The following is a 25,153-nucleotide window of genomic DNA, read 5'->3' on the forward strand; positions in this document are numbered from 1 at the left end:
TTTGTTCAGTAACAGTGTTAAATAGTTCTATGCTGATAGTGTTTTTTCAGTAACAGTAGTCTCTCCAGCTCTATGTTAAACAGAAAATGCATTTTCTGGTCAGATCAGGACAGGATACAGAATGAACAAGTGCAATTGGAAGTGATAACACGAAGAAATGAGCAGACAAAATTGGAATATGGTATCTCTCCTGATTGGCTGAAATTGGCAGTGCACCTGAAAATGTATTTTCTGTTTATTAAAGAGGTGGACAGTCGAGGAGACCCCATGCTACTGAAAAAAACACTCTATAGCAATGATTACTATCACAATGTAGAGCTTTAACCTTTTAACAAAAGATACGTTTTATTTCAACCAAAAAATATCACTTTCCCTTCCTATATTTTAATGTGGCCATTTTTTGTCTTTCTTCAAACTATTGTTTTTGTCATGAGTACATCCACACAGAACACACACACTATTCTGTGATAAAAGGAATGCATTTTTTATTCAGTACAAAGTGGATTTTTATCTGTGAATTATAGGCATCAACTATCAACTGTGTATAAATAGTGTAGTAGTAGTATTGGTGGTGGTGGTGTAAATATCTTTAGTAATACGACAGTGTCATCATCATCATCTGTTTTTACGTCTGCAGAGACTCCTGTCCAGGACAGGCTTCAAGTTCAGACGCACCTCCTGCAGGAGACTTGGCTCAGATCTGACGGCCAGAAACCTCTTATTTACATATACTGTACTAACTTTGTGTGTGTTTTCATAAATTAACGCCCTACTTTATTATACTTAACTACAGCGTCTCACAAAAGTAGCAGATCTACAAGCTCGTTCTGCTACTTTAGCTTTTTTGGAATTTGAGTCCCGAAAAGTAACAGTTTTGGACCGACAGAAACGATATTATAATTATTGATAGACTGTACATAATGTTCACCGTTTCACTGATTCAGCAGTCCAGTGTGGATGTGTAGGGCAAGCAGCTCAGTACTTTATTTTCATTCACATTTATCGTGGTTTGGTTCTTGACTTTTACTCTTCTTATCTGTTCTTATGTTTGTCAAATGTCTCACTGCTGTTGCTGCTATGATACCTGCATTTCCCTTCTGGGATCAACAGTGGTTTCTCTTATCTCATCTAATCTCCTCTTATCTCATCTCATCTTATTATCTTGAGTTCTCGACGTGAACGTGTAACCTGAAGGTGTCATCGTCACTGTCAGGACTCAGGAGACACAGCATAGCTTTGTTTTGTAAAAAAGCTGGCTTTGTATTGAACAAACCTTTTTCTCAAGGGTTCTTCATCCATTTATACGTTTGTTGATCTGGTATTTTTGAAAATTTTGAATAATGTTGACAAAATAATATATTTATATGTTTAAATGGGGTTCCATGGCCAAATACATATCAATTTGGGGGTCCTTGACACGAAAAAGTTCGAAAACCACTGCTCTAGATCAGTGGTTCTCAACCAGTGGTCCGGGGACCACCAGTGGTCCTTGAGGGAGTTCCAGGTGGTCCCCAGCTAAATGATGGAGAGTTGGTAACCAAATGGACCCTTATTAGATGTTTAACTCTTGAGAGTGGAACATGAAACCAAATGGACCCTTATAGATCTTTAACTACGGGTCCATTTGATTTCATTTTACGTTCTCAAGAGTTAAATTATTGTTAAACATAATTACTTAATGAAATAATTGCTATTTTGATCAACGTTGGCCTGTCGTCTCTCAGAATCGTATCCGACGACAACAAAATATTCTACGTTTTGGGTCTGAGAGTCTAAATCTCATCAAACGGTGGTTCCGTGGCTCAAATGGCGAATAAATAATGGACCTTGATATGAAAAGGGTTGAAAACCACTTCTCTAGATGAGGAACCACCGACTGACTCCGATCCATAACTAATCCACCAGGTCTGGTTCTCCGTCCTCCTCCAGGTGCGTGTAGGGGAGGTTGGTGGGAACACTCTGGGGTTCTACGGCTGCCAGATGAGTCCGGACGGATCCATGATGGTGGCCCACGCCTTCCACGGAGCGCTGCACCTCTGGTACCACGACCAGGACAAACAGGTGAGGGAGGGCTAGGGATGGGATGGGATGATAATCGTTATTATCGTTTATTGTGAAGAAAAAAAAAACGCTCTCAATAATCATATCGCTGAGATTTTAATTTATCGTGAAATTGTCCTCCGTCATACACACTATAGATGAATTAGCTTTTGTTGAGCTGCAAATTCAGCTCTACACAAATCGATTTGCCAAAAATAGCAGATCTACAAGCTCACACACTTTGATGAGATGACGTTTGAAGCCTTTTATTTATTCATTGATTGATTAATTCGATTTTTCATATTCCCCCGACCCCGTGTTTAAATTAATTTGAATTAATTTAAACTAGGGGTCTTCAACAGGGGGGGTCCTCAGAGTTACTACAGGGGGGGTCACCCGTGCGATCTACAGTGAGCTTGTAGATCGGCAATTTTCACTGAAGATATTTGATGAAGTACGGTAGTATTATATATTTACCCCTGGGGTACCGACTGCACTCAATGAAGCATATAGCATTTAATGCTGTTTTCTATTCATGGGAAATAACAAAGAAACCAGTGATTCAATTCCTTTTTAAGCCATTCAAATCGGGAACGCATCTGTGTAACCACTTAAACCATTATTTTATACTTTGGCTATTCAAAAATAGCACATCTATGAGCTCATAGCGCGGCACCGAGTGCCGTGCTATGAGCTTGTAGATCTGCTATTTTTGTAAAATCTTAAACATTTCTGCAAATCTTTGAATATATATATATAGGTTTTTTAAAGCAAACATTTGTAACTCAAATCTTTGCTTCTGGGGGGTCCCTGGAACAAATTATTTTGAGATGGGGTTCGGCGGGCCAAATACATGTCCTTGACATGAAAAAGTTTGAGTTAGGATTTAGAAGACATTTGTAGAATTGGAACCTCAGGCCTTAAGGGGTTAATGGATGGTGTCGGGGCATTCCACATTTTGGTGACAGAGCAGTAAAATGATAACTTTCCCATTTTCCTATGGGACAATAAAGACTAGATTATGAACACGACTTGCATTGAAAATAGGCCCGTTTTAATGTAAATTATATAATATTGTATATAAAAAAAATATCACTAGTGTGCTGCATGTGCAGCAGAGATATTAATTTGCCAAATGTCAAAATATGTAAATTAGCCTGCCTCAAAAGTGCTGTGTTGTGTTAGAGGTTATTATAATTATTATTATTTGTTATTGTACAGTGTTGTAGAACAACATTGTTTGGCTGTGGTGGTGGTGCTGGTCCCTCTAGGAATAAATACTTTATTAAAGAGAACATCTATTTAAAGAGAAACGTTTGAAGGAAATGTTATGGATTTCGATGAGTAACTCAGTGAAAGTAGGAACATTTTAAAAGGACCTGCTGGTTTAGTTTAGTTTAGTTTATTTAGTTTCTTCTTTATTTCGGTCATGATTTAACATTGTCTATAGTGATAATTGTCTCAACTCATATTTTTTTACGCTGTCTTCTAAACCAGTGATTCTTCCTAACCTTTTTTCCATTTCAAGGACCCCCAGTTAGATATGAATTAGGCCATTGGTTCTCAAAGTGGGGTCCGGGGACCCCCAGGGGTCCTTGGGGGGATACCAGGGGGTCCCCAGCTAAATTAGTTAATAAAGCTTCACAATCATTTTAACCCCTTAATCCGTATTTTATACTTTGGCTATTGAAAAATAGCAGATCTACAAGCTCGTAGTGCGGCACCTATTTTTGACTTTACTGGACTATTTCCAATTGTCTTTACTTTTACTTCTACTCCATTACATCTCAGAGACAAATATTGTACTTTTACTCCACTTCAACAACTATATGAAAAACAATCATATGGGGACCCCTCTGGGGGTCCTCGAACCCCAGTTTGGGAACCATTTGAGTTACGGAACTGACGCCTCAACCGTTTCCGTTTGCTCCTCCTTGTGTTTGCCTGCATGCATCCAGGGGGACTGGAGTCCAGGGGTGGTGATATCGGGCCACTTCAACGCCGTCCAGGACCTGAGCTGGGACCCTGAGGGGGACTTCCTGATCAGTGTGGGCTCAGACCAGACCACCAGACTCTTCACTCCCTGGAGGAGGGCGGACGGCACACAGGTAAAAAAAACAACAAGGCCCTCATCCCCTCCCTTTTACCAGCAACTTGGTTGCATCTGCAATGCTTCCCCTGCAGCTCACTGGCTGGACAGTATTTGGTGTTATTTATTTGACAACTTCTTCTTTACTTTACTTCATTTGTTTATTTCCGGGACAGTGCACATTATTAACCCATTCGATCTGGGAACACATCTGTGTCATTTATTTATTTATTTGGGCTATTAAAAAATAGCAGATATACAAGCTCATAGCGCGGCACTCGGTGGGGGGTCCCTGGAACAAAACATTTTGAGATGGGGGTCCGCGGCCAAATCATCTAAAAATGTTTTCTAAATCCTAACAGTATGTTGCTATATCAGTGGGTGGTGCTCCAACTTTTCCATGTCGAGGACCACCCAAAACGATATGTATTTAGCCGTGGACCCCCATTTGGCCTCGGACCCCCCAGAAGCACAATTTTTTTTTTTTTTGCAGATCTACAAGTTCATAGTGCGGCGCTTGGTGCCAAATAAATCTTTAAATGACACAGATGCGTTCCCGGTCTTAATGGATTAATGAACATTACAATCAATAAACATGATATCATGTAAATGTGCCGGAAGCTCATTTACATCCGTAGTCCCACATACAAATACACCACAGCTACAACAAGCTACAACAAGCTGCCTAAAATAGTTTTTTTTAAAGAATACCACACCTAGTTAAAAACCCAACTAAAAACCCACATGCCTATCAAAATCTAATACCTAAACAAGAATATCTAAAGCTTAATTTGAAATATTTAAGATTTAAAAAGTATCAGTGGTCACATGTTTGAGACTGGAGTGACTGGGAGGCTATTCCATCGTAGGCTTCCCTTGATGGAGGAGAGGACATTCTGTCCAAAAGTGGTCTGCCTACGATGGACCTCACAGTGTCCCCTCACAGTGTCCCCTCTTCCAAAATCAATTAACTCTATTGTTTGGTTTGTTTGGACAACGTGGAATATTTACTCAACAGTTACTGGAATGTGCCACGTGAGTTGACTTGTGATGTGTGTGTGGATGTGACCGGACTGTCAGTTAGTCTGTCAACAACCCAACTATATAGACAGATTAATAAATGATTTGTTTTTAAAACAACACTGTAATGCAGGGTTAATCAGCTAATCGATTTAGTCAATTATATAGAATTATATAAAATATATTAAAACATTTTCATGGTTGATTAATGGTTGATTATATAAGATATGTAAAATCGATTGACCTACATGAGCAAGATTAAGTGGGTTATTAGTTCTAAATTTCGGTTTCCACCCGACGATATTTAACCCACTGTTTTGGCTCAGATGCACAGTGCTACTGTACTTTGAAATGCAAAAAAAAAGTTCAAAATAATAGATATAGAATAGTATAGATTAAATCAGGGATGCTATGTTTTTTTACACAACAGAATACAAGCGTGCATGGACTTTAACAATTAATGCTTTATTGGGAGTACAATAGTGATTGATAAAGTATACAGTATATCGATTCATACAGTACCATATATACATATTCAAGTTCATTATCCCGTTACGTATCATCCCTGTAGAAAAGGAATTACTTTTGATTGTCTCAAAACGTTTTTTTTTTTATTATGTTAAAACAAACAAAAAACTTTAAAGTTGGATAGTTTTGACTATTCTTAGTATCACGGTTACACACTGTCCCCTTCAGTAAGGGATGTTATAAGACCCAATATGATGTTTGTCATATTGGGTCATATAGTAGTAAATTCCACTTTCAACTGAGTACATAAGGGCAGTAGGGCACGCACGCACGCACGCACGCACGCACGCACGCACGCACGCACGCACGCACGCACACACACACACACACACACACACACACACACACACACACACACACACACACACACACACACACACACACACACACACACACACACAGGGCACCAACCTGCTCATCGGGAGACGCTAGGGGTTCAGTGTCTTGCTCAAGAACACTTCGACACTAACCCAGGGGGAGCCAGGGATTTTCATTTCATTTCATTTCAAACCTTTATTTATTCTCGAACGACATTGAGGTTGCCCTCATTTTCAGTGTCGTCGAGATACGTCACAGTACAATTTCATTTTCATTTTCACATCAATATTCATATCAATGATAAAACAAAACGGAAACAAAACAAAAACAGAAATGTTCCTGTAAATTCAAAAGCAGTTGCAAACACTTGTGGGTAGGTCTGCAATCAAAGATTTAAATTGACCACATGTTATGAGGGAACAGATCTTACATTTAAGCTTTAGGTCATTCCAAGTGGTTGGGGGACTAAAACAAAAGGCTATTTTCCCCAGTTCAGTCTTTACTTTGGGGACCTTTAGCGTGAGCCAGTCACCGGAGCGTGTCCTATATGTTACAGGATTCCATTCCTGCAGAGATTTAATACACATTGAGCAGGGAATACTTCAGATTCAGCATTGTGGTCACGTTAATAAATCAACCTTATTTTCATGTTTTCAGTTGTCAATCCTCTGATTGTGAGTATAAACAATGGATTAAACAGAACTTAATAAATCCCACTAGAGAAGGAATTTGTTTGATTGGATTAGTACTCGCCAGCCAGCTACCCCCCCCCCCCCTTCCCCAAGACACACAGGTCACTGTGAATGCATTATATTAACATCAGAAGCAATGACCACAAACCCCTCCTTGACCAGCAGCAAAGGGTCAACCAGTTGAATGTTGTAGAGGCTAGGTATGTCCTCACCCTGGGACAGCATGGCATTCACACCATCACACACCACCATCTTCACCACCATCTTTACAACATTCTCCAATACAGCGATCTGGAACCCCCCCACCTCACTGGACACCAGGGCCATGGTAAAGTTGTTCATCGTCACAGAGCCCTTCACCTTCCCCTCGGAGAAGAAGACTTTGAGGCTAAAGCTGGCATCGACGCTGAGTTTGAACAGAGAAACCAGGGTTTTGTTTGGACAGACGGCAAAGGCCTTGACCACGGCCAAGACGTCTAGTTCCACCATGTCAGAGACGAAGCTAAACATGGGAACCTCTCTGGCGTCCACATGCAGTTCCATGAGCATGTTGGGAAACATCTTGGGCAGCTGAGGGATGAACGTCCCAAAGGAAGTGGTGTTGAGGCGCACAGGAGAAGTCTGTGGGATGATGCTGTCGTTGATTTGAGCTTCGAGGAAGGAGGAGTAGACGTAGGAGAGGGAGTTCACTGCAAACTCAGAAAAGCCAAATTGCACCATATAGTTGTTTTGTGGGGTCAATATGAAGGGTTTGGCATGGAACGGTGGTTCTGTAGGATTCTGAGCGTGGTAGAACTCCCCCTTCCAGTCCAGACCCAGGCTTGAATTTTGTACTTCAGGTGCAGAGGTGAGTAAGACCTCCATGACCATATTGGGGCCCACTGCGATGGAAAGACTCATCGCAGCTAGTTGACTCTGCACACATTGAACAGCCTGCCTGAATCCTGTACAGATCAGCTCTTCAATTTGGGATTTAATGGTGTCCTGATATTCACTCACGAACGGCTGGAACAGCCAACTGTCAAAGTCTATGCTCAAATCCCCAATTGCCGTGTAGCAGAAGGTGCCGTTGACGGTCAGGTGCCCCTCTGAGTCGGTCCCCAACGTCAACCCGGAACTCACGTAGACGTCCGACAGAGACACCTGAAACGTACCGCTGTCGTGGATGAACCCGTAGCGCCTCCGCCAGTTACCCGACACCGTGATGGCGAGGTCGTCCAACGCCATCGTGAGTCCTGTACTTTCTTCGTCAAACTGTACCGAAGGTTTGGGTAATTCACATTCGCCGACACTCATCCCGTCCAGGACGTAGTGCACGTCTCCGAGCACGCTGAGGCTGACACTTCCACTTTGCTCTGGAATATCTACCGCCTGTATTTGTTGACACAACAAGTCGGCTCCTAGTTGTGTGCCGTATTGAAGCGCCTTGTCGGTTAAAATGAGCTTCAACGCAGGAGTTTCTCCATCGCTATGAGAAGTTAGAGTCAAAAGCAGCATGAGGAGGAATGACATGTTGACTCAATGTTGGAATGCCGACAACTGCTGTGAAATGAAGAAGGTTGTAGGGTTACTTTCAATTCCATAAGTTGCCCTTTTTTTGGTTTCAGATCAGCAAGCTTCCTGATTTTTGTTTCATTTGCATGGCGTGGCTGTTCTATGGGGATCAAGTTTTTTCTCAGGGGACTGTTTGACATTGTTCTGTTATTGTTTCGTTTTTTGTTTTTTTAAATTTTTATCCCACGATTCTGTAACCCATTTTTGTCACGCAGTGCCAATGCCTAAGCTTGTAATCCTGGGCGCTACTCTCTCTCAGCCAGCCATTGTTCTGTAATTGTATTCTAACTAGTCTTACATGTGTGTCTTTATATCTATCTACTCCACATATAGACCAATTATTTGTTTACCAACATTGAGACTGGACACACAGGTGATTGTTTCATGCAATCAATTCCCAACATATGGTTTCGGGGTGCGCTTGTTTCAGTTCATTCAACCTCCTCTTGTGTGTTGGCTAGTGAGGCGTGTCCGAGCGAGACATGACAGAATGGGTTTCATTTGGTGCCGGCCTGCGCGTGCATACTGGTTCTTATCAGTTTGACGTTGTCTGTTAAGGAGTTTATACAAGAATGTGTAATACAACTCATTGAAATGATGTACTCTGACCAGATACTAAGTATTTTCAATGTAATTTGTGGTTGAACAAAAAGAAAAGTCAGATCTGGTAAATAGATCACCATTTTGAACCACTTGGTTGACGGGAACCCCCAGGGGCCTATGCTTGGCACACTCTTTTGTTTCCATTTAATCCTAAATCTCTTTACAAGCAAGTATTGTGAACTTGTAGTTCAGCTTTTTTGGCCTATTGTCAAATTATTTTGGCAAAATAGGGACACTAGGGTTCATGTGGTTGTGCATCCAAAAGTATATCCTAAGATTAAGACTTACTAAATACATGGATTCAAGTTGTCAGTCGCCCCGACTGTTCTCAGTCTCTGTGGAAGCATTTTGCACAGCAAAAATAGCCGATCTACAAGCTCTCAATGCGTCTGCAACACATTGAAAGCTTGAGGATAGGCTATAAAACAATGTTTTAAAATGAATCGATCCTCTGTTAACTTTTGAGTGATCGCCAACTTTATTAATATATCTAATGACATTGGCTACTCTGTCTCACACTGAATATATATATACATATATATATAAAAATATATATATAAATATATATATATATATAAAATCAGGGTTGTTTTTTTACACAAACGGAATACAAGCGTGCATGGACTTTAACAATGAATGCTTTATTGGGAGTACAATAGCGATTGCTAAAGTATACATTTGATTAATTCGATTCATACAGTACCATATATACTCAGTATATACTATTATTCAAGTTCATTATCACTGTATCATCCCTGTAGAAAAGGAATTACTTTCGATTGGCTCAAAGCATTTTCTTTTTTTTTTAAACAAAAAACACAACTTTAAAGTTGGATTATTATTATTATTGTTATTCTTAGTATCACGGTTACACTCTGTCCCCTTCGGTAAGGGATATGATAAGACACAATATGATGTTTGTCAATTAAATTGCATTCATATAGCGATTTTATCCAAAGCCCTTTACAATCTGCATTAAATTCACCCTCACACACACACACACACACACACACACACACACACACACACACACACACACACACACACACACACACACACACACACAGGGCACCAACCTGCTCATCGGAAGCAGTTAGGGGTTCAGTGTCTTGCTCAAGGACACTTCGACACTAACCCAGGGGAAGCCATGGATTGAACAGGGAATACTTCAGATTCAGCATTATGGTTACGTTATTAAATCAACCTTGTTTACATGTTTTCAGTTGTCAATCCTCAGGCACACAGGTCACTGTGAATGCATTATACTTTAACATCAGAAGCAATGACCACAAACCCCTCCTTGACCAGCACCACAGGGTTGACCAGTTGAATGTTGTGGAGGCTAGGTATGTCCACACCCTGGGAGAGCATGGCATTCACTTTGGGCAACACCACCATCTTCACAACATTCTCCAGTACAGCGATCTGGAATTCCCCCACCTCACTGGACACCAGGGCCATGGTAAAGTTGCTCATCGTCGCAGAGCCCCTCAGCTTCCCCTGGTAGAAGAAGACTTTAATGCTAAAGCTGGCATCGACGCTGAGTTTGAACAGAGGGACCAGGGTTTTGCTTGGACAGACGGCAAAGGCCTTGACCACGGCCAAGACGTCTAGTTCCACCATGTCAGAGACGAAGCTAAACATGGGAGCCTCTCTGGCGTCCACATACAGTTCCATGAGCATGTTGGGAAACATCTTGGGCAGCTGAGGGATTAAAGTCCCGAAGGAGGTGGTGTTGAGGTGCACAGGAGAAGCCTTTGGGATCATGCTGTCGTTGATTTGAGCTTGGAGGAATCCATCTGAGAAGTAGACGTAGGAAGCAGAGTTGACTGCAAACTCAGAAAAGCCAAATTGCACCATATAGTTGCTTTGTGGGGTCAATATGAAGGGTTTGGCTTGGAACGGTGGTTCTGTATGATTCTGAGCGTTGTAGAACTCCCCCTTCCAGTCCAGACCAAGGCTTGTACTGTGTACTTCAGGTGCAGAGGTGAGGGAAATATCCATGGCCACATTGGGGCTAACCATTATGGAAACAGCCATTGCAGCTAGTCGTGTCTGCACATCTCGAACCAACAGTCTGAATCCTGGACAGATCTTCTTTTCAATTTGAGGTCTTATGCGAGCCTGAAATTGCCTCACGTATGCTTGGTAACGCTGACTGCCCATGCCAGATAAGGTTATGGTCAAACCCTCGAATCCGGCAGAGCAGAAGGTGCTGTTGATGGTAAGGTGCCCCTCGGAGTCGTTCCCCAACGTCACCCCAGAACTCACATTTACGTTCCCCAGCGTCAGCTGAAACGTGCCAACGTCTTGGTGTGGTAGTACCGTCCTCCAGGTGCCGCTCACAGTGACATGGAGTTCATCCACCACCGTCCTGAGACCCCTGCCGCCTTCATCAAACTGTACTGAAGGTTCTTTCAGTAGGCTGCATCCGGTGACTCTCATCCACATGAGTTTGTAGAGCACATTTCCAAGGGAAACGATGAAGACGTTTCCACTAACCGGTGGAATAGGTACCGTCTTTATTTTTTCCTGTAGCCACTGGCCTCCGAGTTGTCTGCCGCATTGAAGCGCCTTGTCGGTTAAGGTGAGTTTCATCGCAGGGGTTTCTCCATCGCAATGAGTGGTGAGGGTCAGCAGCAGAATTAGGAGGAGTGACATGTTGCCTTGACGGAGGAATGCGGACGACTGCTTTGAAATGTAGACGGTTGTGCCTTATATTCAATTCCCTCTTTCAAGTTCCTCTTTTTTGGGTTGGGTTTCAGGTCCTTTTGTTTTATAAAAAAATATATAATGGGGAACTTGTACTTTCCCTCTGAGACGGAAGCACACATGAATAGGTTTCACAGTCTAAATATATTGGTACTGTATCAGTGGTGGAAAAAGTACTCAAATGTGCTACTTAAGTAAAAGTACCAATCCTGCAACGTAGAAGTACTCTGTTACAAGTAAATGTCCGGAATTCAAAATGTACTTGAGTAAGTACAAAAGTGTTAGTATCAAAATGTACGTACTTACTTTTTGAAAATAGCATATCTACAAGCTCACAACGCGTTGCGAGCTTGTAGATCGGCTATTTTCAAATAGCCTAGGTATAAAATAGGGCTGAAGTGGTTATTGTATGTTTTATAATGTAATGATTTATATCTGCAAAGTAACAAGTATATCAAATAATTGTAGTGGAGTAAAAGTACAATATTTGCCTCTTTGATGTAGTGGAGGAAAAGTAAAAGTATAGACAATTGGAAATACTACAGTAATTTAAAAGTACCTCAAAATTGTACTTACTTACAGTACTTGAGTAAATGTACTTAGTTACTTTACACCACTGTACTGTATGTGCCTGTTGCATGACTTGACTACACTTCTATTCCAAACTGGTCTTTTAACTCACAAACCCATTGTCCTAGCTCCACCACGTGCACAAGTGCCTGTATGTCGACTGTATCTAATTGATATGAAATGACATAATGTAACCAGGTTACCACTTACCCTTTGAGTAATGCTTTATATCAAGGTGCTCGTAATAAGCATTCATTAATACGTAATGAGCCCTCATAAGTCTGTATACGACTTTTATTAACATTATGTGCTAATAAGACTATTAGTGTTAATAATAGTATAATAAACGTGCCATTGTTAGATTAAAAGACATGTATAAGCCCTTATAACAAACTTGTTAAGTGTATAGCTGCTTAACTCTTTCAGTGCCAATGAAATAAGAAAAATATTGCGAACTGTGCCAGCAATTTTTTTTTTTTCAAAGTAAAAAAAAAGTGCTTAAAGGGGAAATCCACCCATTTTCAATATTTAACTATGTCATTAATATAGCATAAAGGAGTTGTGTGGAAATAAGAAAAAATTAAAAAAAAAATTAACATTGCAAAAAAAATTAACATTGCAAAAAAAATAACATTGCAAATTACACTGTGATGACTCATCATGGTGTAATTTGCAATGTTAATTTTTTTGCAATGTTAAATTTTTTTGCAATGTTATTTTTTTTTTAAATTTTTTCTTATTTCCACACAACTCCTTTATGCTATATTAATGACATAGTTAAATATTGAAAATGGGTGGATTTCCCCTTTAAGAAGCGAGATACAGCCTTTTTCAGTTATAGTTTAAACAAAGAGTGGATGGAGCTGCAAATCTTCAGATAATGATGTCTTGGGTTCTGAACACTTTTTTCCAAAAAAAATATATATATATATATTTAAAACTCGGGATTTCTCGTTCTGGCACTGAGGGTATTCAGATAAAACTCGGGATAACTCTGGGCCTGGCACTGAGAGAGTTAAGAACATTAATAAAATGCTTATATACGTTAAGTTAATAACACATTAATATGCCATTATTTTAAAAGACGATTAGCCCGTTTACAGAAAATGTCTGAAATCTATTTCTTTATTAACCACTTAAACCATATGTAATTCGTTGACTGGGGTTCCCCCAGGTGTCTGTACTCGGTCCCGTCCTTTTTTCTTCCATTTTTTTTTTACTTACACCAAATCTCTTTGCTGAAAATAGAACATATACAACCTCACAACGCATGTAGATCGTCTGCTTTCGCCGATAGTTTAGTCATTATGTTGAGGTTGTGCATGGAACTCTGAGTTGTGGTTGCAGATCCTCCTCAACCTTTGAAATTGGCCACGTGGGATATCATTTTTTGGGTGGTAGATACAGGATTGCAAAGCACGCATGGATGATTTTTTTGTTTATATTCCTGTCGGTTTGATCCCTGATACCTGATCAAATCAACAGGAAGTGATGCCCACAACGCCCTAGAAACTTGTGGATAAAGACATCACAAAACAACTTAAAACACGTACAAATAGTAAAGGTATTTATTTACATAAACATAAGGGTACAGTACATACACATATGCATAATCAATGGAAGAACACACTATACATACAGTACAGAGGGGAACAATCTTCAAAATGTTAAAATACAATGATCATTGGGCTGTTTTAATTCAGTAGCCACACAATTTCTGCCCGTCAACAAAGTGGTTCAAAATGGGGATCGATTTACCAGATCTTAATGTAAATGGTAAATGGTGCGTTTACCATGCTGTATGCCTTTAACATGTTCCATAACCTCTGAGCTCGTCAACCAGAAGATCCGCTCGAATCCTTTAACCCATTCAATCCGGGGACGCATTTGTCATTTTAGATTTCTTATGGCTATTCAAAAATAGCAGATATACAAGCTCATAGCCAAGGCACCTAGTGCGCTATGAGCTTGTAGATCTGCTATTTTTTGAAAAATCGTGAAAATGTGTGCAAATCTTTGAATATATATATTTATTTAAAGTGAACATGTTTTACTCAAATATTTGCTTCTGGGCATTCTACAAATGGCTTCTGAATCCTAACAAGTTTTTCTTTTTAAAAACTTATGTTGCTATAATATCATCGGTTCTCAAACTTGTTCATGTCAAGGAGGAAAATTATATGTATTTGGCCACGGACCCCCATCTCAAAAAATTGTTGTTCCAAGGACCCACCAGAAGCAAAGATTTGAGTTACAAAAGTTCGCTTTAGAAATATATATATAATCAAAGATTTACACACGTTTTCAAGATTTTTTTAAAAATAGCAGATCTACAAGCTCATAGCGCGGCACTCGTTGCACTCTGAGCTTGTATATCTGCTATTTTTGAATATTCAAAGTATAAAATAATGGTTTAAGTGGTTAAAATATAAAACGACAGATCCTTTCCCGGTCTTAATGGGTTAACTCTGAGAGAAGAACATCCCGTCTGCCATATCGTTGCTGTCGGGCAGAAACTTCCTATCTCCATATTCTAACCTTTTTTTTTTTTTTTAGATAAATTAATGCCCTACTTGATCATACTACAACGTCACGCCAAAGTATCAAACGTAGCAGATCCACAAGCTCGAAACGCGGCGCGAAGCTACTTTTGATTAGCCTGGGATCCAGCCTGCTTCGCTACGTTCGGCGGACAATTTTTTCTCTCTCCGCTTCTCAGTCTGGAAAGCCTCCCATTGGTAGGTTTTGCAGAACTACACTGGAACTACATATGTTACGTTGGGCAACGTCGTTGCTGATTGGATGTTGTTCAAACGAATGACGAATCACAACGATCACACAGTTTTTTTGGTCCCGCCCCGCACCACAGACCAATCAGAAGCCACGTTAGGTTTCGAAGCTTTTGGCATGTCCCGCCTCCCTTGGAGATAGGAGGCTTTCCAGACTGAGAAGCGAAGAGAGAAAAAAAAGTCCGCCGAACGTAGCGAAGCAGGCTGGATCCCAGGCTAACTTTTGATACTCCAGAATTTGAATCATGAAAACTAACAGTTTTGGACATATGAGGTTTCCACATAAAACCTTTGGTGGTCAACTTTGAATCTCATCTCAACGATTTCAAGTTGGATCGTTTTTCTGTTACAGTTACACTGTGTCCCCTTCAGTAAGGGATGTGATGAGACCCAATATGATTTGTTTGTCAATTTCCCTGTAAATTCCATTTTCAACTGAGTGCAACAACACAGTAAACGGTGCATTTATAATGGTAAATGGTGCATTTATATGGCGATTTTATCCAAAGCACTTTAGAATGTGCACAAGCACGTGCGCGCGCGCACACACACACACACACACACACACACACACACACACACACACACACACACACACACACACACACACACACACACACATTCACACCGAGAGCAGTTAGGTGTTCAGTGTCTTGCTCAAGGACACTTCGACACTAACCCAGGGGGAGGCGGGGATTGGACGTGGCTGCTCTAACTCCTGATTTTCTTTATGAATTGAATACACGGTACCATAATGGAAACAAGCCTCTAGGGTTTTTTTGTGTTATCCTTTTAGCAATCTTTGTAAACCGTGTCTCACAATCTTTAAACTGTTAATAAAGTATTCAATCAATCAATCAATAAATAAGGTTACGTTATTAAATCAACCTTATTTACATGTTTTCATGTTTGTCAATCCTCTGATTGTGAGTATAAACAATGGATTAAACAGAAATTATAATAAATCCCGCTAGAAAACAGTACTTGCCAGCCAGCTAATGTATTAGATTGTAAAATCGGAAGCAATGACTACAAATCCATCCTTGACCAGCAGCACAGGGTCAACCAGTTGAATATTGTGGAGGCCCGGTATGGCCAAACCCTGGGAAAGCATGGCATTCACTTTAGGCAACACCACCATCTTCACTGCCATCTTCACAACATTCTCCAGTACAGCGATATGGAACCCCCCCACCTCACTGGACACCAGGGCCATGGTAAAATTGCTCATCGTCGCAGAGCCCTTCACCTTCCCCTCAGAGAAGAATACTTTGAGGCTAAAGCTGGCATCGACGCTGAGTTTGAACAGAGGAACCAGGGTTTTGTTTGGACAGACGGCGAAGGCCTTGACCACGGTCAAGACGTCTAGTTCCACCATGTCAGAGACGAAGCTAAACATGGGAACCTCTCTGGCGTCCACATGCAGTTCCATGAGCATGTTGGGAAACATCTTGGGCAGCTGAGGGATGAACATCCCAAAGGAAGTGGTGGTGAGACGCACAGGAGAAGCCTTTGGGATCATGCTGTCGTTGATTCGAGCTTCGATGAAGGAGGAGTAGACGTAGGAGGCGGAGTTCACTGCAAACTCAGAAAATCCAAATTGCACCATATAGTTGCTTTGTGGGGTCAGTATGAAAGGTTTGGCTTGGAACGGTGGTTCTGTACGATTCTGAGCGTAGTAGAACTCCCCCTTACAGTCCAGACCCAGGCTTGAACTGTGTACTTCAGGTGCAGAGGTGAGTGCGACCTCCATGACCACATTGGGGTCCACCGCGATGGAAAGACTCATCGCAGCTAGTTGACTCTGCGCACGCTGAACAGCCTGCCAGAATCCTGGACAGATCTGCTCTTCAATTTGGGATTTAATGGTGTCCTGATATTCACTCACGAACGGCTGGAACAGCCAACTGCCCCCGCCCTCAAAGTCTATGCTCAAATCCCCGATTCCCGCGGAGCAGAAGGTGCCGTCGACGGTCAGGTGCCCCTCGGAGTCGGCCCCCAACGTCACCCCGGAACTCACGTAGACGCCCGACAGCGACACCTGAAACGTACCACCGTCGTCGATGAACCCGTAGTGCGTCCACCAGTTACCGGACACCGTGATGGCGAGGTCGTCCACCGCCATCTGGAGTCCCGTACTTTCTTCGGCGAACTGTACAGAAGGTTCGGGTAATTCGCATTCGACGACGCTCATCCAGTCGAGGACGTAGTCCACGTCTCCGAGCACGCTGAGGCTGACGCTTCCCCTTTGCTCTGGAATATCTACCGCCTGTATTTGTTGACACAACAAGTCAGGTCCTAGTTGTGTGCCGTATTGAAGCGCCTTGTCGGTTAAAATGAGCTTCATCGCAGGAGTTTCTCCGTCGCAATGAGAGGCGAGAGTCAACAGCAGCATGAGGAGGAACGACATGTTGACTCGATGTTGGAATGCAGACAACTGCTGTGAAATGAAGATGGTTGTAGGGTTACTTTCAATTCTATAAGTTCCCTTTTCTTTGGTTTCAGGTCGGCAAGCTTCCTGATTTTTGTTTCGTTTGCATGCCGTGGCTCTTTTTGATTAGGAACTTGAGGTTTTTTTTCTCAGGGAACTGTTTGACATGGTTCTGTTATTGTATTCTAACCAGTCTTACATTTGTGTCTATTGTCCTATCTACTCCACATAATACAAGTATTTGGGATACAACTCATGTTGTGAAACGACATATTTTGACCAGGTGCTTTGTATTTTAAATGCACTCTGTTGTTGTACAAAAAGAAAAGTAAGATATTTTAAATAGATCCTCATTTTAACCACTTCGTTGACGGGAACCCCCAGGAGCCTTTTCTTGGCACTCTCTTTCGTTTCCATTTAAACCAAATCTCTTTGGTGAAAATAGCCTATTTACAAGCAAGTGTTGCAAACTTGTACGTCAGCTATTTTTGCCGAACGTTAACATATTTTTGCTTCATGTGGTTATTCGTCCACAAGTATATCCAATATTAAGACTTAATGAATAACTTTGCACATGTGGTAAAAAAATATATAATAATTGGATTTCTATGGTCATTAACACATGGAATGCCAGAGTTATTTCAGATTTTTTTAGCTGTTTTAAGAGATTTTTCATTGAGAAAAAAAAAGTACTGAGGAGCCGAGATACAGAATTTTTAAGTTTTAAGTTAACAAGGAAGTGGATGGGAGTTTAAATCTTCAAAAAATCATATCTCCTTGGTCTTTGGGTAAAATTTAAAAAAAAAAATGTAAAAGAGAAAATGTAAAAGAGAAAAAACGCATATATGCGTTCTTGGCACTCAAGTGATGGATTCAAAAGAACGCAAAGAACGCATATGCGTTCTTGGCACTCAATGTGAATTAATGAATTATTAATGACCTCTACTGTATATACTCAACTCAACTCAACGTTTATTCATAAAGCACATAAAGCACACCAAAGTGCAATACAGGGCAACAGAATAATACACAAAGATATATAATTGATTGACTGAGCAGTTGTAATGTGAAAGGGAGGCTGTTCCATAGTCTGGGGGCGGCTGCAGCGAAGACTTTGTCGCCTCTGGTTTTTAGCCTATAGTCTTAGGTACGTTCAGCAGCAACTGATCAAAGACTGATAAAAGGGTATCTCTCTGTTGAAATACTATTATTATGTCATTATTAGTTTAACCCATTCAATCCGGGAATGCATCGGTGTCATTTTTAGATTTCTTTGGGCTATTCAAAAATAGCAGATATACAAGCTCATAGCGTGAGTGCCGTTATCGTTTTACTATCTATATATTTTTGAATTTGTTTTAAAAATCTTTGCTTCTGGGGGATTCTACAAATGTCTTTGAAATCCTAACAGTTTTTGTTTTATTTACCTATGTTGCTTTAATATCAGTGCTTCTCAAACGTTTTCATGTCAAGCACCCCCTAAGATGATATGTTTTTGGCCGCGGACCCCCATCTCAAAATATGTTGTTCCAGGTACCCCCCCAGAAGCAAAGACTTTAGTTACAAATGTTCGCTTTAAAAATATATGTATTCAAAGATTTGCATAAATGTTCAAGATTTTTCTAAAAATAGCAGATATACAAGCTCATGCGCTTGTATATCTGCTATTTTTGAATAGCCAAAGTATAAGATAATGGTTAAAGTGGTTCAAATCTAAAATGACCTTTCCCGGTCTTAATTGGTTAATTGACCTCATAGCCCTCCCTGACCTCTTGCAGAGAACCTGGCATGAGATCTCTCGGCCGCAGATCCACGGCTACGACCTGCAGTGCCTGGCCATGGTGGGGAGGTTCCAGTTCGTGTCCGGGGCGGACGAGAAGGTGCTGCGGGCCTTTCGGGCCCCGCGCAACTTCGTGGAGAATTTCGCCAACATCTCCGGCACGCCTCTGAAGAAGCTGCTGGCGTCCGATGTGAGTGGGCCGCATTAAAATACTCTCTGGACATGGTTGAAAATGCCTGGGGGGCATGGGGGGGTATTAGGATTTTAACGGTTCCGGACTCTTTAACGATTCCCTCTCAACGGTCAGATTCCTTAACGGTTCCCTTTAACAACTCCTATATATTTTTAAAAAAAGGCATCGTTTTGGCCTCTGCTTTTGATATTCCACCCGCTGGTCATTCATTTGTATGTTGTATGGCTGGTTGAGATATGTGTTTTATCTCTTGCTACTGGTCAGACTGAATACATTCCTTTGGGGAAATGTAGACTGTCTGTTATGATGGATATTTACGATTGATAACATCACAATTTAATAAAACCAAAAACAAAGTATGTTAACCATATTAATTGGGCAAATTATTGGGCAAATTATTAACCCTATTTTGGGCAAATTTCCCCAAATTTTTGAAAGATTTGTCAAGATGGCCAACATTTTAAAGATTTGTCAAAACATTTTGAAAGATTTGTCAGTTTTTTTTCTAACCTAAAAACTAGCTCACAACTTATTGTACCGTAAGTAGAGCTGGTATATAGAGCGGGTTAAGAAAATCTTCAGTCTTCCTGCTGTTTTTGCTGTTTATTGCTCTTTACAAATAATCGAACTGAGGTGTCTGAGGCCATTTAACCCAGTCAAGTTAAAATGTTCTCCTCTGTGTTTACTGACGTACGTGTGTGTGTGTGTGTGTGTGTGTGTGTGTGTGTGTGTGCAGGACACTGCAGACCTTCCAGAGGGAGCTAGTACGCCAGCCTTGGGTCTCTCCAACAAGGCTGTGTTTCAAGGTGAACTAGCCTTACCGTACTGGAGGCGTTTATTCAAGCGTGCAGTTGGGAATACCTGTGGCCAGGGCTTTTTGCCCCATTACCTCGTCTCCTGAGACAGACTTGTTGCCTCTCACACATTTTCAACAGCTTCCACCTAGCAGTCGGCACGTGGAGAAGGGAAAGACCATGTGTAGAAAATAAAGCAGGATATCTCGCCCTCCCTCCACTTCCGTTTCAATCACCTTTGGCAGTCGCTTAAAACAATCCTACCGGTCACAAAAATTACTGGAAGAGGGCAGAGCAAGCTAATACCAAGGTGTTCAAGGAGTTAAACCACGCTCAATAGTATTTAACCCATTAAATGGTAAATAAATGGTAAATGGTGCATTTATATATCGCTTTACATAGATTGTGCATTACATTCACCCATTCACACACACATTCACACTAGGGGTGTGCCGATATATCGTCCCGCGATATATCGCGATACGTTTTCGTGACGATATGTATCGTTTTGGGGGATTTTTTTTTTGGGTGACAACATGTTTTTTTTTTTCGGGTCAGGTGTCACACTATTGCCCTATTTGGATTCAAAACGGCTATTGTAGCTGAAAAGCTACAAGTTTGCATGTCTGAATAACAGAATTATTTGTTTGCATTTGCTTTTTCTCTCCCCCATATATTTTCATAATAAAAAAGTGCATATCGTATCGCATCGAAATCGTATCGAAGTTGTGAGCCCAATATCGTATCGTATCGTTTCGTGAAATTAGGCACACCCCTAAGTCACACACACATTCACACACCGATGGCGGAGGAACCATGCAAGGCACCAACCTGCTCGTTTTAAGATTTCTTTGGCTATTCAAAAATGTACATGATTTTCCAAGACATAGCAGATATACAAGCTCATATACATTTGTAACTCAAATCATTGCTTCTGGGGGATTCTACAAATGTCTTCTAAATCCTACAGTTCCTACAAAAAAACGTATATTTCTATATCAGTGGTTCTCAAACTTTTTCATGTCAAGGAACACCCAAAATGATATGTATTTGGCCGCGGACCCCCTTATCTCAAAATATTTAGTTCCAGGGACACCCATGAAGCAAAGATTTGAGTTAAAAATGTTCGCTTTAAATATATATATATATATATATATATTCAAAGATTTGCAAACATTTTCACGATTTTTCAAAAATAGCAGATCTACAAGCTCATGGCGCGGCACTCGGTGTCGCGCTATGAGCTTGTATATCTGCTATTATCTTTAATGGGTTAATGGTGGGTCATTCCACGTTTTGGTGGCAGCATAGTAGAATGCATTTTTGTTCCCAAGTTTTTGCCGAATTTTGGGGGGAATGAGGTCAGATGAGCTCCCTCTGGTGTCATGCCCATGGGCGTCACTCACTCTAGAGAAGTAGTTTAATTACCACCCTGTAATTACTTTACATTAGCTCTACATACAGTACTAGATCTGGACAAAAGTATAGAAGTAGTACTTCCTTAAAGGAACAGTTCACCCAAAAAAGTACTTATTTTCTATCAATTACACACTCCATGAAGACTTGAATTCATGGAGATTCTTTTGTTTTTGACGCATTGCTGAGCCAACATTTTTATGGTGTATTTGCGGTAGGAGACATCAAAGAGACTCCTTTGAGTCTCCTATAGAAAATAAGTCATTTTTTAGGTTAACCACTCCTTTAATCCATGTTTGACACCTTCTCCATCACCTCTCAGGTAATGCAATAATAATATAGTACAATACGGTATCTCTAACAATGGCATTACGTTGCAGGTGACCTCGCTCCGAAGGCCAAGGCTGATGAGGAGCAATTCAGCAGCGTTTCTGACCAATACCAAGAGTCCTACTTCCACCCTCTGAACCTTACTGGTACTGTAACATTAATAACACACACACACACACACACACACACACACACACACACACACACACACACACACACACACACACACACACCAAAACAACTCACTTCCCTTTATAAATGTCAAGTAGCACAGTCCTCCCATTAACCACCATTAACTTAAAATCCTCTACACTTCGTTGACCAGGGTTTCCCTGACGTCACGTTGTGAGCTTGTAGATCAGCGATTTTCACCAAAATGCTTGCCTCTTATGACCAGAATAGGGACTCAAAAAGGTTAATGTGGTTAAAGATAAATCAAAGCTGTGCTCGGGTGGCGCAGTGATAAAGTGTCTGCCCACACTTTATCTTTGTGGGTTCGAATCCACACTGTGGTGCATCCGGCTTTATCAAGCATCTATATCAGGGGCCTTCAACGTTTTCAGGCCAAGGACCCCCTAGCTGAGAGAGAGATGAAGCAGGGACCCCCCCATCGATATTGTATAAAATTATGTTCCAGATTAAACTTTTTTTGTTTACTTGGTCTGCTCTTTTTTCCCTCTACGCCTATACCTCTTTGCCAAAAATAGCAGATCTACAAGCTCACAACGCCTCGCAGCGCGAGGCGTTGTGAGCTTGTAGATCTGCTATTTTTGGCTAAAGTTCTCCTCAGAAAAGGGATGCTAGGGTTCAAGTGGTTAATGTAAAAAAATGTAATCATATCACACAAAGATTTGGCGGACCGCCTATAGTAACTCTGAGGACCCCCTAGGGGTCCTGGACCCCCTGTTGAAGAACCCTGATCTATGTGAACGCAATTTGCCTCTGTTCCGGGGAGTGAAGCCTGGCGGGGAGGTAACAGTCACTGCATGTAATCCTATACACGCTGGGGCGGCACCTGGCATCAGGGAGTGTTGGGCGGGAGGAGTAGGACGAAGGCTCTACCACGTCCTCCCGGTGGGGGCTCCTCACTGGCAGGTGAGTCGGTAGGATACGACGGTAGTGATGACACAGAAACATGTTGTGTGGGGGGAGGAATCAATTGGCATAACGACTAAATGTGTGAGAACGAGGGGTTAAAAACGAATAAGAAATAAATCAAAAAGTGAATCAAATAAGTAATTTGAACCAGGCAATGCAAAGGACAACCTGAGCCTAGGGGCTGTAGCGGTATGGAATGTTTATTATATCGCAGTGAAAAAAAGCCAATCTATCACGGCAGTTTACGGCACTCCTAATGCGGCCCCATGGCCTCATCCAAATTCGCCGGCTGCCCCCCAATGTATGTCGTCTGGCTCAAAGCCACAATATATAAATGAATAATAACGTAACGAGCTCGTGGTTATGCATCTCGTAATCACGGTAACTCAGTTCATGTCCCAGGCTTATACCTAAGCCAAGCTTACTTTAGTTTGTTTTTACCTCCTCCCACCTTTTACTCATGTTTCCATCTCCCAGTGCCGTCTCAGACTGTGTGCACTCGAGTGTCTGTCGTCTCTGTCAGGTGGAAACCTCATAATGTCCAAAACTATTACTTTTTAGCATTCACATTCAAAAGTATCAAAAGTAGCAGATCCACAAGCTCAAAAACGTGTCGCTTCGCTCCGCGTTTCGAGCTTGCGGATCTGCTACTTTTGATGCTTTTGTGTGGACGCTGTAGTGTGATCAAGTAGGGGCGTTAAATTACAGGAAAAAAACACAAAAGGTTAGAATATGGAGATAAGAGGTTTCTGCCCCGACAGCAACGATATCTCTCTGTCCCTGGTTGCTCTCATAAGAGACAAGAACACACAGCCAAGAGAGACAAACTAGTTTCTGTCTAATCAGACTGTTCTGTCCTCCCTCCCCTTACTCCCCTGGTGAGATGGAGATGAAACAGGGTTACGCAGGGGGAAGAGCAGTGGTGTAAAGTAACTAAGTACATCTAATCAAGTACTGTACGTAAGTACAGTGTTTTTTTCTTTCCTGGAGTATCTCAGAGGCAAATATTATACTTTTTACTCCACTACAATTATTTGGAAACTTTTGATTATTATTAGAAAACAGTAACCACTTCATCCCTATCTACATTTGGACCATTTGAAAATAGCCGATATACAAGCTCACAATGCGTCGCATCCCGACACATTGTGAGCTTGTAGATCTGCTATTAAAAAAAAAAAAATGAAAACTTGTGAAATTGGACATTCTGTATAATGACTACTTTTACTTTTGGTACTTTTAAGTACATTTTGATGCCAATACTTTTGTACTTTTACTCAAGTACATTTTGAATTCCGGACTTTTACTTGAGTTGTAAGAGAGTATTTCTACATTGCAGTATTGATACTTTTACTTGAAAATGCAAGTACTTTTTCCACCACTGGGCAAGAGTATCAGGCAGAAGATGGAGAGAGAAGTAGAGAAACAGGGTTACATAGGGGGAAGAGTATCAGACAGGCAGTCTCCTATTAGAGGAGAAGGATAGCTGTGTGTCCGTGGGGAAGAAGAGAAACCCATCTGAAATCCCCCTAAAGACAAATCCACGTTTAGCTCGGCTTCTCAAGTGGAAAATGTAGTTTACTGGCAAGCGACACGGGTCGTACAGCAAAGTATAATTAACGTCTGATTTAGAAATCAGTTGATCTATTACATAGGCTATATAGATCGGCTATTTTTGTTTCGCTACACCAGTAGTTCTTGGCACTTTCTTGTGCCAAGGACTCCCAAAATTGATATATCTTTGGCCACGGACCACCATATGAAAATGTTTTGTGCCAGGGACCCCCGGAAGAAAATATTTGTGTTCAGAAAATTCGAAATCATTAAAAAAAATTCGAACACTTTTAAAAAAATAGCACATGCACAAGCTTCTAACTTACAGTACAACACGAAGTGATGCGCTGTGAGCTTGTATATCTGCTATTTTTAAATAGCCACGGTAACATATTTTGCTTGTGACCCCCTGGAACCCCCCCCCCCCCCCAAGGACCGGTCATTGGGGGGTACTTTGAGAAACCAATATGTTACACGATGCACAACCAAATATAAATCACATTTCCCACCCTCTCAAGAGCCTTCAACGTCAGGATTCTGCTGTGGTCAGGTGAGAATGCAGGCAGCAGAGGAGAAGAAATTAGAAGGCGAATGGAAAAGACCGGCTGATTATTGCACGACGGCAAATCGTAAGCGGATTCG

General features: G+C 41.3%; 3 protein-coding genes across 3 annotated transcripts in view; 1 reads left to right on the forward strand and 2 right to left on the reverse strand.

Moving 5' to 3' along the window:
• The window catches only part of elp2 (elongator acetyltransferase complex subunit 2), a gene marked incomplete at its 5' end in the record, with an annotated part of 113,770 nt that overhangs the window by 49,255 nt on the left and 39,362 nt on the right, over positions 1–25,153 (forward strand). The window contains 5 exon segments of the mRNA XM_080443330.1: positions 1,930–2,061; positions 3,999–4,148; positions 19,125–19,316; positions 20,056–20,125; positions 21,910–22,005. Coding sequence (XP_080299456.1) covers positions 1,930–2,061; positions 3,999–4,148; positions 19,125–19,316; positions 20,056–20,125; positions 21,910–22,005 — 640 coding nt within the window.
• LOC308094812 (bactericidal permeability-increasing protein-like) lies at positions 6,790–8,199 on the reverse strand (the record flags this gene model as incomplete). Its single annotated transcript, XM_080441639.1, has 1 exon — positions 6,790–8,199. The coding sequence occupies one exon, from the start codon at positions 8,197–8,199 to the stop codon at positions 6,790–6,792; it is 1,410 nt and encodes a 469-aa protein (XP_080297765.1).
• LOC308094813 (uncharacterized protein) lies at positions 9,918–17,342 on the reverse strand. The gene is made up of 2 exons (XM_080441640.1): positions 15,931–17,342; positions 9,918–11,532 (listed from the first exon to the last, which is right to left on the reverse strand). The coding sequence occupies exons 1-2, from the start codon at positions 17,323–17,325 to the stop codon at positions 10,105–10,107; spliced, it is 2,823 nt and encodes a 940-aa protein (XP_080297766.1). The 5' UTR covers positions 17,326–17,342; the 3' UTR covers positions 9,918–10,104.

This window comes from Gymnoscopelus braueri, assembly GCF_963280865.1.
Source record: "Gymnoscopelus braueri genome assembly, chromosome: 11".
Taxonomy (NCBI): domain Eukaryota; kingdom Metazoa; phylum Chordata; class Actinopteri; order Myctophiformes; family Myctophidae; genus Gymnoscopelus; species Gymnoscopelus braueri.